This window comes from Nicotiana attenuata, unplaced genomic scaffold (assembly GCF_001879085.1).
Source record: "Nicotiana attenuata strain UT unplaced genomic scaffold, NIATTr2, whole genome shotgun sequence".
In the NCBI taxonomy this organism is placed as follows: Eukaryota; Viridiplantae; Streptophyta; class Magnoliopsida; order Solanales; family Solanaceae; genus Nicotiana; species Nicotiana attenuata.
The window spans coordinates 1-12581 of NW_017670986.1; the positions used below are offsets into that span (position 1 = coordinate 1).

The following is a 12581-nucleotide window of genomic DNA, read 5'->3' on the forward strand; positions in this document are numbered from 1 at the left end:
GCTATACAATTAACGGTTATGCGATTCAAAACTAGTAATTACAGGCCTGGATGTAAAACCTAAACACACTAACTAACCTAATCTTAACCAAAAAAATCAAACACCAAAGAAAGAGGACTCATCTGTGTAACTCCCAAAGTCACATGACTCTTCAGATTTGAAATTCAACTATTTCTGGTGCGATTTGAATGCTAATGCCAACAAATTCCTCATGAGGGTGGTGAAAATGTCACGTGGTACCAATTTGGTGGGGTTTGGAGCATTTAGGGTTTTGGCCGAATTTTTGATCGGATATTTGAGCGATTCCGGCCATATTCGAGACACATGGCTATGGGGTTGGGTAGGGAAGATCAAGGCGGTCCCATGGTGTTAATTTGGGACCGTTTGGCATAACTTGCGACTTGGCCGGAAAATTTCGAATGGATATTCGACGGGTTCTGGTAAGATTTGGAGGCAACGGATAGTGGATTTGAGTAGAGGAAGAAAAGGGGAATCTGGGGTGTAAATTTGGTGGTCATCGGAGCATCGCCGCCGGCGGCGACGATTTCCGGCAGGCGGCGGACGGCGGAGGGGCGGTGGAGTTAGGGCGGGGTAGGGTGGAGGACGGCGGAGTTAAGGTTTTGTACGAGGAAGGAAGGTTTGGTCTCAAAATTTTCTGAGTAATTCGGACAGTTTTATGTAAAATTTGAGATTAAGCCTGGGCCGTTGGATATGGGGAAATGAACGGTGGTGATTAAACGACGTCAAACGACGTCGTTTTGTTATGGGAGGGACTGGACCGGGTGGGGTATTGGGCTGGCTTGGGCTGGGGTATTTTTTGCTTGGGGCTTCCTGATTTTAGCCCAAATATGGTCTTTACTTAAGACCATTTTTAATATTTCTCCTTTTTTTTTCTTTTCCCCTTTTTTTTATATTTTTCTTTTGTATTTATTTATTTTTTTGATTTATAAAATGCCTAAACAAAGCAAAGACCTAATTAAGCTATTTTAATTCCTAAAATTTGCTTGTAACTCTATTCGACACCAATGCAAAAACTAGTAAGCAAAAGACTATTTTCTTGCAATTTCTTTGTATTTTATTCTATGACTAATTAATACTAAAATTGTCAAATTAAATCCCTAAATGCTAATGCATATTTTTGGTATTTTTTATGGATTAAATGCATAAAATGAATGCAACAATTACCAAAGAATGCCACAAAACTCACACAAAATTATAAAATATTAGCAAAATTATTTTGCTTGAAATTTGGGAATTACTGCTTAAGGCAAAAATCACATGCTCACAAGTGGAAAGTGAGAGATAGTGAGATGAGTATTTTGAGAGTGTGAGTACATGAGTCCATCTCTGAGATACATTGCATTGACATGCATACATGATATATAGCATAGAGATGTATCGTCCTCCTGCTGTATAGTATCACGTCATTCATGAATTCTCACACATATTGGCATATGGGCATAGTGATGCATTTTACACTAGCTATCTGGAAAGAACACGAAACATCTTATCTATTGTTAAAAGGAATTTTGGGAAAATTACTGTTTCAAACTTACTCATATTTTTGGCAACTTCGGTAAAAGACTTGGGTTTTCACTGATATATTTGAAATGCAGAACTATTTTATGAAACCATGATTTAGCTTGAGCATTTTATCTCTGAGTCACTTCTTTTATTACTTGCTTTACGTTGTTAGGACTGTTGTTTGTTGTTGGTGTTGAACCTGACCTTTGCTCCAGCTCGTCACTACTTTCAACCTAAGGTTATGTTTGTTGCTTATTGAGTATATGAGATCGGTTGTACTCATACTACACTTCTGCACTTTGCGTGCAGATGTTGGATGTTGACGTTGCTGTGTTCGACGGGAGCTGGATCTGAAGATGTACCTGCATTCCGGTTGAAGCTGCCTCTTGTTCATGGTAGCTTTATTATATTCATAAAACTCTATTTATGTACATTTCGAACAGATGTATTTATGTCATACCAGCTTTATATTTTCTAATCTTAGAAGCTCATGATTTGTACTACCAGTCCTTGGAAAATGTATCAGTTTTAGATATTTTGTTTTACGATAATTGCCTTATTGATTTCATTGGAATGGATCAGTTGTTATTGGCTTACCTAGCGGGTTGGGTTAGGTACCATCATGACTAGTTGGATGTTGGGTCATGACAAGGTTGTATCAGAGCTCTAGATGCATATGTTCTACAAGTCATGAGCAAGTGTTAAGTAGAATCTTGCGAATCTGTATGATGACGTGTCCATACTTATCTTCGAGAGGCTACAGGACATTTAGGATATATTTCCCATCTTTCTTTCCTTATCGTGAGGCATTGATTCAGCTTGAAGCGTAACTCTTGAAAATTCCTTCCACGCATTCATATGTGCATGTGAACGCTCGGTATCAACTTTGCGTCGACGACTTTTGATTCCATTGATGAGGTGCGAGATGTGATTTCTGTGTGTTGATGAAGGGCCAGTCTGGAGGAATTGAGGCCGAGTTTTGACTGTGGCTTGCGCACGAAGATTTCGATTGTGTGAGCATGTTCTCTTGGACTTATACGTCCGGTAGTGTCCCTATGAGTGGAATTTGTAGCTCGATGAGTGGTTAGATGGCTATATAACGAGTATGATGTGACTGCGGGAAGTGTTCAGATTGTTTGAATGTGACGAAAAGAGTTTGATTGAGATGTAAAAGGACAATTGGGTGCTTGATTTCTATCTTGATGTGACGAATAGTCTCGAGTTATTAGTGTATTGGAGGATCTTTCATGTTGTCTAACTGTTGAACTAATTAGGTTCTCATGAATTGTTGGTGAGTTCAGATTCAGGAAGATTAAGTGATTGCGTAGTAGAAGTGGCTGTGAAAGGGTATAAAGAGGTGTCAGTTTGAGGCTAAGAAGGTGGGTTACAACCTGCGAGGTAATCTACAGATGTGTGAATCTTATGATGTTGCATGGAGGATTTCTTATCTACCAGAGGGTTATACTTGTGTGGTTTGAGTTTGGATCGGTGGTAATGGTTGACCTGGCCGTCACAAGAATGAATGTGAGTTTACCAGACGATTTGAGGGATTATATGGTTTGTGTTACATGAGCTTATGAAAGATTTAGTTGAATTTCAGTGCGGGATTTGGCAGTAATAGAGTATAGGTATTATGAGTTATCGACTATTTTGTTCTATGGCTTTGATCCAAGTGGGGAGTCTGCTGTTGACGATTTGATTGTACAGTTATACGTTGTATTGATTTCGATCTGAGGTTACTTGTGAGTCAGTTATGACTTGCAGAGATTGAGATTGAGGATGGCTCGAGTAAGGGAATTTTTGGATACGGGTTGTATTACACTTTATGGATATATGGAAACCATGGAAAGATTTGAGTTGTTATTCGTAACGGATATAGTGCGAATTTACTTAGTTACTTAGAGGCGTGGATTACTTCTTTGGATGTTATCGTGCTAATGGGGCACGGGTCGTTTGGCCTGTTTGGGCAGTGAAATTGAGATATGAGTATAGTGGATGACTCTCGAGAAAGTTCTAATGGATTCAAGCTTTTTATGTAGTAATTGGGAATTTTCAAGATTTTTATATGGCTAGAAACTAAGATTTACATGGATGGTGTCGAGACCTGCAGTATTTACATATCTTTATGGATTCTACACTTCAGTATCAGGAAGAGGGAGGAAACAACTTTAGATTAGCATAAGGTCTCTTCAGAGTGGGTATCTCGGTTGTGGTACTTTAGGGGTACTTAAGAGGGAATTTAGCGGCTTATGGACCTTAGGGCGGTGTTGTTTTATGCTAGAGTTTGTAGGGTGAGTTTTGGTTAAGGATCGTGGTGTTCTAGAAAGGAGAAATATTAACTTGAAGGAAATTCGGAAGGAACTCGAAGAAATGAGACAATTTGGTAGTAGGTTGGATCAGCACCATAATGGATATGATCGGTTCTTTGGGTACTTATGATGTAGTGAGTTTCTACAGATGTTTTGTCGCGATACTCTTGGGTTTTGGAGGCCTTCATGGCTTGGTTGAGTTAAAGAGATTCAGTTCTGATGGTTTGGTTATGTGCAAATAGGTTTCGGAGAGATCTCGATGGTTTCTACCATGATTTGAGATATATATTCCTACTGGTGTGGGGAACATATTGCGTATTGTGATTTTCTCCTGGATGGGATCAAATGGAATATTCCTAGCTAATTGAGTATGTAGTTTTCTTGTGACACGGAGTGGATTATGAGGTTTTTGTACTTTTCATATGATGGAATGATAGATGCGGTGTGTTGTGTAGGATTGAGATTTGCATGTGTACGGTCATGGTTCAATTTTGAAGGGGAGGTCATAAATTCTTAGATGGCATGGATGGTTTTCGATGTTTAGATTAATGCTATAGCTGTTTGGTTTTGCCTGAGGAGGGTGCACATCTCGGAAGGCGCACTGTGTTTTGACTTACGAATGCTTCATTGGTATTGCGGTACTTGCCTGGTTGATCGACTGCTGATTTTCAGATACTGCTATGTGGCACAGAAGAATTAGAGAAGTATTCCTCGAGGGATGATCGTGTATGAGAGATGTGTTAGACATTCAAGCGGTGGAGTTGGGAACAGATATGGTGATGCGTGTGTTCTTTGGATTTGGAGACTGGGAGTTCTCAGAAACATATTATTTCGTGGTTGCGGACTATGAAAATTGGGCCAAAGCTAGCCAGAGGGTGGTATGTGTTATGGTCCTGTCATTGTGGACCTTCGGAGGATTAATTATCTATTTATGGATGACCAGAGTTGATTTGGAGCTCGTTGGTAGGCCCAACATGGATGTATATTCTACACTGGGTCGGATTAGTTGACTCCGTACTGCTGTTGTTGAGGGAAGTGCTATTCGGTTAGAGTTGAGCTTATTTGTGTTCTGATATGTTCTATGAGTTATCTTTCTATGCTACGAGGGGTTGTGATCTGTTGGTTATGTGCACACATAATGCGGTTCTATTTGGGCCTTATAGTGAATTTGAGCGAGATGGGTATTTGGGTGTTGCATGATTTATTGCGCATTGGTTATGTTCTTTCAGGCTTGTGTGGCATTGCATCATTTGCTTCTCCGTGGTTATGGTAATGCACTTTGGTAACTTGATGTCGAATTCCGCGTGGTATTGATTTTGAGCAGGGTGGCTTGAGGTATATAATATGGACCAGTGTTTGGATGGGTCATGCATTGCAACAGAATTATGAGGTACGATCCTTTGTGTTAGATTAGTGTGTTTTGGTTCTACGGTGTGTGATGGATTCTTAGCATTACGTTGTGGTTGTACTCGTTGAGTTTGCGGGACGGTTCTCTCATTTGACTCATTTTTCATGATTGAGTACATTCGGATTGTTGCTTATTGGTGCACGGATTACACGAGTTGTGGCGTTAGGTTGTATTGATGTGGCATGTCACTAGAGGGGTTGTGTTGGATGAGATGAGGTCATTGGACCGAGAATGGATATTTTCAGGCTTGATTATAGCATGTATGGGGGATAATATCGAAAGTCGGCTTAGGAATTGACTATAGTCTTGTCGAAGGAGATGGAGTACCATGACTTTTTGGTATAATGAATGGTTATGAGTTCTGAATGCTTCTTTCATCATTCGCAGTGTACGAAGGTTTAGAACGAGGCCTTGTTTGTTATGAGGTTATTACCGGTAGTGGGTTGATTTGAGCAGCTACTGCAATTAGAAATCATTGCTACGAGCATTTGAGTTATGTGGTATTTGAGTTTTGGGTATTTGAGTTATGGTCAGTACAGCTTTTTCAGACTTATACAGAGTGTTGATGCGAGATTCTGATCTTACAGAGAATTCCTGATGTGGAGATTGGATTCTAAGGCTTATAGGCTAGGTCGAATTAAGAAATTTTTGCTATGTTGTGTTATCAGACCTATATGGGATAGGGTGACGTGGGATCACCTCCGGGTATGTGCATGGTAAGGTTACTCGGCGATTTGATGGCTTTGGGAACAACTCTTGGCATGTTCGAGGACGAACATATGTTTAAGTACGGGAGGATGTAACGACCCGATCGGTCGTTTTGAGCATTTGCACTTCGCTCGCTAATTTACAGGCATGAGTAGCTCCGTATGATGTATTATGACTTATGTGAATCGTCGATTTTGGTTTTCAGGTTATTCGTAATCGATTTGGAAGAATGAATTTCATTGTTGAAGCTTTAAGTTGAAAGAGTTGACCAAGTTTGACTTTTTTGTGAATTCGACCCCCGAACGGAGTTTTGATGGTTCCGTTAGGTCCGAATGGTGATTTTGGACTAAGGCGTAAGCCCAGATTTGCATTTGGATGTTTCTAGAAGGTTTCGACACAAATTGGCAAAAATTGGAAATTTGGAGGTTTGGAAAGTTCACAAGTTTGACCGAGAGTTGACTTTGTGGATAGCGGGTCCGGATTGTTGTTCCAAAAATTGGAATAGCTTTGTTATGTCATTTGGGAATTGTGTGCAAAATTTGGGTTCATTCCGGGTTGGTTTGCTATGTTGCGGCACGAGTTATGGAAGTTGAAAAGTTCAAAGTTCATCAAGTGTGAATTTAGGTGTGATTCGTCATTTCGATGTTGTTATGTGTGTTGTGAGGCCTCGAGTAGGTCCGGGACTTGTTGGTTTGTTCGGACGGGGTCCCGAGGGGCTCGGGCATGTTTGATTTTGGACTATTTTTCCTTCATTTTTCATTGCTGGTTCTGCAGAGCTCAGGTATCTAGTTTTCTTAATAGCGATCGCGGAGCAAGGAACGCGATCGCGTAAGGTTGTCTGATGGCTAGGGTCCGGTTGTTCTACGCGTTCGCAGGTTCTCAGACGCGTTCGCGTAGGTTGTTGCGGAGTGAGCATCGTGTTCGCGCCGGTGTGCACGTGTGCGCGTAGTAGTTTGGATTGAGCTGGGTTGTGGCTGATTCTTCTTCGCATTCGCATTGACATTGTCGCGATCGCGTATTACAGATTCATGTGTTCATCGCGTTCGCATGCTATGTTTCGCAAACGCGTAGGGTACTTTGGGGAGGCTACTGAGCTTGTTCTTCGCGTTAGCGGAGCCTCGTTCGCGATCGCATTGTGTATTTTCTAGGGAAGTGCTCTTCCTTCTTTGCGGTCGCGAGGTTGATCCCGCGATTGCGGTTCATTAATTTGCCCAGTGATTATAAAGTACTCCATTTCGGGGGTTTCAGCCATTTTCACATTTCTGGAGCTACGGAGCTCGGATTTAGGCGATTCCTGAAGCAATTTTTGCCATGTGAATTGGGGTAAGTGTTCTCTACTCGGTTTTGGTTATATTTCATGAATTTATCTTCGATTCTAGCTTTTGGTTGATGAATTTCAAAGAGGAAATTGTGGGTTTTGGCCTAAAGTTTCATAATATGAATTTTCGAGTTTTGAACACAGATTTGGAGTCGGATTTGAGTGAAACTAGTATGGTTGGACTCGTAATTGAATGGGTTATTGAATTTTGTGAGTTTTGTCGGATTTCGAGGCGCGGTCCCGAGTTGGACTTTTGGCCGATTTTGGGTTTTAATTAAGGATTCGATCTTTATCATTTGGAATTGTTTCCTTGGGCTTTATTTGGTGTATTTGAGTTGCTTTTGACTGATTTTGAGTCGTTCGGAGGTCGATACGCGCGAGATGGCATTTGGAGCATTGCTTGGCTTGCTCGGTATTGGAATTGACTTGTTCGAGGTAAGTAACACTTCTAAACTTTGTGCAGAGGGTATGAAACCCTGAATTACGTAATATATGATTGGCATTGAGGTGATGCGCATGCTAGGTGACGGGCATGTGGGCGTGCACCGTGTAAGTTATGACTCCGTTAATTCTGTGGTATTGTGTAGCTACCTCACCTTACCTGAAATCATAAAATTTTTATGTACTTGAGCTATTGAGCCGTGACCCATGTTAGAAACCATGTCTAGGATGCATGATTATCCTGTTCGGACCCACTGAGGTCATTTCTGTTGTTAAGTTATCTGCTTTCATTGCATTACATACTCAGTCATACGCATTGATATGCATATCATATCTCAATCTCTGTTGTTATTTATTGATACATCATATCATCATCTTTGGGATAGTTTCATGACATTGTGCGACCATGAGAGAGACTGGAGAGATTGATGACTGAGTGAGGCCAAGGGCCTGATTTATAAGGGAAATTTATGAAATCGGGCTACACATCGAAGCAGTTATACTGGTTTATGATAGTGCTATTGGGCTGAAGAAGCCCATCCGGAGTCTGTACATACACCCAGTGAGCATGGTTGATTTATATTGAGGGATGGATCTTCCCTGGACATGGATCTTGTACAAAGCATTTATATTGAGGGATGGATCTTCCTGGACATAGATCTTGTCCAAGGCATTTATACCTGGGGATGAATCTTCCCCTCGGGCTGGATTAGCCTTACTCAGTGCTGAGTGACTAATGGTCAGTTGATGTATATATTCCGAGATGGATCTTTCCAGGGCCGAATTGGTCATATACAGTACTAAGTGATTGAGCATGATGAGTGGAAAGTGAAAGATAGTGAGATTGAGTACTCTGAGAGTGTGAGTACATGAGTCCATCTCTGAGATACACATGATATACAGGCATAGAGATGTATCTTCCTCATGATGTATGGTATCACGTCATTCATAACTTCTCACACATATTGGCATATGGGCATAGTGATGCATATCTGGAAAGAAAACGAAACATCTTATCTATTGTTGAAAGGAATTTTGGGAAAATTACTGTTTCAAACTTATTTATATTTTTTTGGCAACTTCGATAAAAGACTTGAATTTTTACTGATATACTTGAAAGGTGGAACTATTTTCAGAAACCATGATTTAACTTGAACATTTTATCTCTGATTCACTTCTTTTATTACTTGCTTTACATTGTTATGGACTGTTGTTGGCTATTGGTGTTGGACCCAACCTTTGCTCCAGCTCGTCACTACTTTCAACCTAAGGTTAGGTTTGTTACTTATTGAGTACATAGGGACGGTTGTACTCATACTACACTTCTGCACTTTGCGTGCATGTTGGATGCTGACGTTGTTATGTTCAATGGGAGCTGAATTTTAAGATGTACCTGCGTTCCGGTTAAAGCTGTCTCTTGTTCATGGTAGCTTTAGATTCATAAAACTCTGTATATCATTTCGAACAGATGTAACTTTTTCATACCAGCTTTATATTTTCTAATCTTAGAAGCTCATAATTTGTACTACCAATCCTTGAAAAATGTATCAGTTTTAGATATTTCCTTTTATGATAATTGCCTTATTGATTTCATTGGAATTGATCAGTTGTTAATTGGCTTACCTAGCGGGTTGAATTAAGTGCCATCACGACTAGTTAGATTTTGGATCGTGACACTATGAATCTGCACCGCCTATTTCGCTCCATTTAAACTCATATCAATCCAATATTATATAAGACATAATTAAAATAGAAAAGTACTAAAAGAACTAGCAAGAACTAAAAATTTCAGCAGAGATGTTTTCAGCCTACAAAAATCTAGATATAGCTGATCGTATCTTCTGGCAAGTTAGTTCCTCCCCTTCATGGAATGCCTACAGAAGTGGAACCAATAAAAGGATAATTTTTACACAAAAGCATTTCCCATTTTATGAATCTTTCTGCCTTCATAGCAACTTTAGGCAACAATTTGGTTCTTGCACTTGCTTAAGGCCTTTGGAGCTGCAAAGCAAGAGATTTGAATCATTTCAAGCCAGTTTAAGGTTGACAAATAAAAGACATATTAATCCGATGATACATGCAACGTAAAAAACTCATGGCAGTATTCTTAAACAGGACTATAAGATGGTTTTCCCCAACTCAGGGAGGCGAGTTGCCATAGATAAGTGCAGATGGAGGAACTCGCAAGTGTTACATGGCATGCACAAGATTCTTATTCAGTACAGGACATACCTAGTCCAATTGCCTCTGAGCTTTTCATAATCCGCAGTCTCTTGCATGAGTCTATGAACATCCTATTTCAAGATCCAAATCAAACAATAAATAGAGGTATAGACGATGAAATGTGCATTTAAATAGCGTTTACAACTTAAATTTTCCAATCTGGATCCTGAATTGAAGATCAGAGACAGAGGAAAGGATTGATATGGAACAAGAGAAAAAATGGAAAATAATTAATGTGGACTCCAAGCTGCTAAAGTTACATTCCAACAACATATGATCCCAATGCAAGTCATCTAAATAGAGCAAAATTGACAAGCAAAATCACTTAATCCATTTTCTAAAATCATAGAACAGAATGTCGGAAGAAAAACTTACTCCCAAGGAACATCGCCTACAAGCATCCAATCACTATCCTTGTCTTCATAAGTCAGCACATATTCAGAACCATTAAGAAGATCCATCAAGTGACTTTCACTAAGCCCCTCTCGTCCAGCATCAGAGGTGCACTGCCCTAAAAACAATTACACATAACATGTAAGCCGCATGCACGAAACAAAAGCTTTTCAGTTACGACGTTTCATAAGATTGTGGTCACTACTATAACAAGTAACTGAAAATGATTGACAGAAAAGGAAAATGAAAGCTGCACTCCTCAACATGAAGTTCAAGCCAAGAACCTAAGAAGCATGCTCTCAAGACTAAATGGATGCTCTCAAGAGGACATAACAACAAGAGATGAGGGCATTTAGTCTGATTAAGACCACTAATATCCTGCTAATCAGAACTGAATTTCCTCCCAAAAACATTGCATGACTGCTTGTTCTTTGTATTCTATAAAGAGAGAGATTTATACCAATGGTGAAGCAGCTGAACATCTTCTCAAGAGCTGATGAGAGTTCTGCATAGTTGGTGTAGGTTTTGAGGTCGACTTTTCTCAGGTATGGAGCGCCATCCATGCTAACTTTAACATAAAGACTGCCTGCTCCTGATTTTCCTTCAGTCTCGTTATTCTTCGATGAATTGGTGGCAAGGGTGTTCTTGCGGAATGATCTAATTGGTGGCCATCCCACAACTTGTGCCCTAATACAGAACATAATAGCAATCCATTTATTAGGCTAATAGTAAAAAGACTCAATATATTCACACTAATAAGCACAGATATGTAGTCTTCGTATTACAAAAAGAATTAACAGAAGTACATGCCAATTTCATCCCTTCAAGCCTCTTGCAGTGACAGAGAAGCAACAAGACTTCATAACATTCACACTAGTAGGTACTCTGCGGTCTTAGCACTAGAAAGAAAATATTAGAAGGTTAACGCACCAATTTAATCCCTTCGAGCATCTTATAGTGACATAGCCAGACCTAAGGCTGCAAGTCCATCCAATTCAATTACACAAACCAGAGAAACATATATCAACAACACGAATCGCACCTTAATTCCAAGCTGGTTGGGATCGACTTTATTAATTCCATTCCACTTGAGGCCATTTCATTAAATGCAATATGCTATAAGACTAATTTTTTATACATCACAAAGATCGTTCCTTTTTTCTCCTCTAGACAATAATTTTAAGACTGCTAAGTACAGATATGTGGTCTTGGTATAAGAAAAAAAATTAGCAGGGCTCGGGCCAGTTTCATCCGTTTTAGCCTCTTGCAGTCAGTGAGTCAGGGCCTAAAGGTTTCAAGTCCAGCCAATTCAATTACATAAAACAGAGAAACCGATGTCAACAACAACGATGTGTGTGGCGGCAAACTTACTTTGAAGCATGAGAAACACCATTTCCATGTGCTGGAGTAGACTTTTTTTCTTCAAAAGACTTTGTAGGTTGAGGACCAACAGCCTTATCTTTCCTAGAGGAATCAATGGTATCAGAAAATCCCCTCTTAGCTCCTGAAACAAAAATCTTCAAAGGGGCAACAATAGTATTCTTATCCTCCAAATCTTTACCAAAAAGAGACACCCCATTTTCAGCCTTCCTCTCTGGAGACCAAGAACCTGGCAACCCAAGTCTTAGCTCAGTTTCCTTGAGCTTAAGAACATTGCTTTTCTCAAGCTCCTCACAATCAGTAGATGAAGAAGAAGAAGAAGAAGAAGATAAACCTATGTAATCATGTTCTGTTGGTATAGACATGGACTTTGAATAAGATTAGCAGCTCAAATACAGCTTTTACAAGAAACAAAAAAGGATGAAAAGTTTGTCAAGAGACTATTGAGAAAGCTTTGAATATTGATTAGTACTAACTAGAGAAGAGAGGTTGGTTCAGGATATGATCAGGGTTCTGGTTAAAACAAGAAAAGGAGGAGGTTTTGTTGATGCAGAAAAGAAGGTTCCTTAGCCTTTCTGTAGACTACGTATTTCTTTTGTTTCATTAAGTATTTGGGTCCTCCAATTATAATATGGCAACAAAGAAAGAGCGAATCTTGGAATAAAAAGGAACAGTTGTAGTGGGATAGTGGCACACAAACAATTATATCTGAAACAGTAAAAGAAGAAACTAGAGAATGGTTTTGAATAGGAATATAAGGACTAATAAACTAAGTGGGCATTTGGACATAAGAATTGTGAAGTTTCGAAAAAACAGTAGAAAAAAAAAAATTTAAGTGACAATGATATTTGAAAATTAAAGATGTATTTGGACATGA

The 12581-nt window shown here is 39.6% G+C and overlaps 1 protein-coding gene across 1 annotated transcript; it reads right to left on the bottom strand.

Annotated features, from left to right (window-relative positions):
* Positions 1-9393: 9393 nt before the first annotated feature.
* Positions 9394-12374, bottom strand: LOC109245019 (auxin-responsive protein IAA27-like). The gene is made up of 5 exons (XM_019412189.1): positions 11696-12374; positions 10785-11011; positions 10307-10442; positions 9941-10002; positions 9394-9709 (listed from the first exon to the last, which is right to left on the bottom strand). Exons 1-5 carry the CDS (start codon positions 12067-12069, stop codon positions 9666-9668), a joined length of 843 nt encoding a protein of 280 aa, XP_019267734.1. The 5' UTR covers positions 12070-12374; the 3' UTR covers positions 9394-9665.
* Between the last annotated feature and the right edge of the window lie 207 nt (positions 12375-12581).

What these genes read in the sequence shown, in the direction of transcription:
- LOC109245019 (XM_019412189.1), bottom strand. Translation starts at nt 12,069, where the DNA reads ATGTCTATACCAACAGAACATGATTACATAGGTTTATCTTCTTCTTCT. An exon ending in GGTGTTTCTCATGCTTCAAA is followed by an intron (nt 11,012 to 11,695) that starts GTAAGTTTGCCG and finishes GTTCTGTATTAG; the next exon opens with GGCACAAGTTGTGGGATGGC. An exon ending in GTTCAGCTGCTTCACCATTG is followed by an intron (nt 10,443 to 10,784) that starts GTATAAATCTCT and finishes AATTGTTTTTAG; the next exon opens with GGCAGTGCACCTCTGATGCT.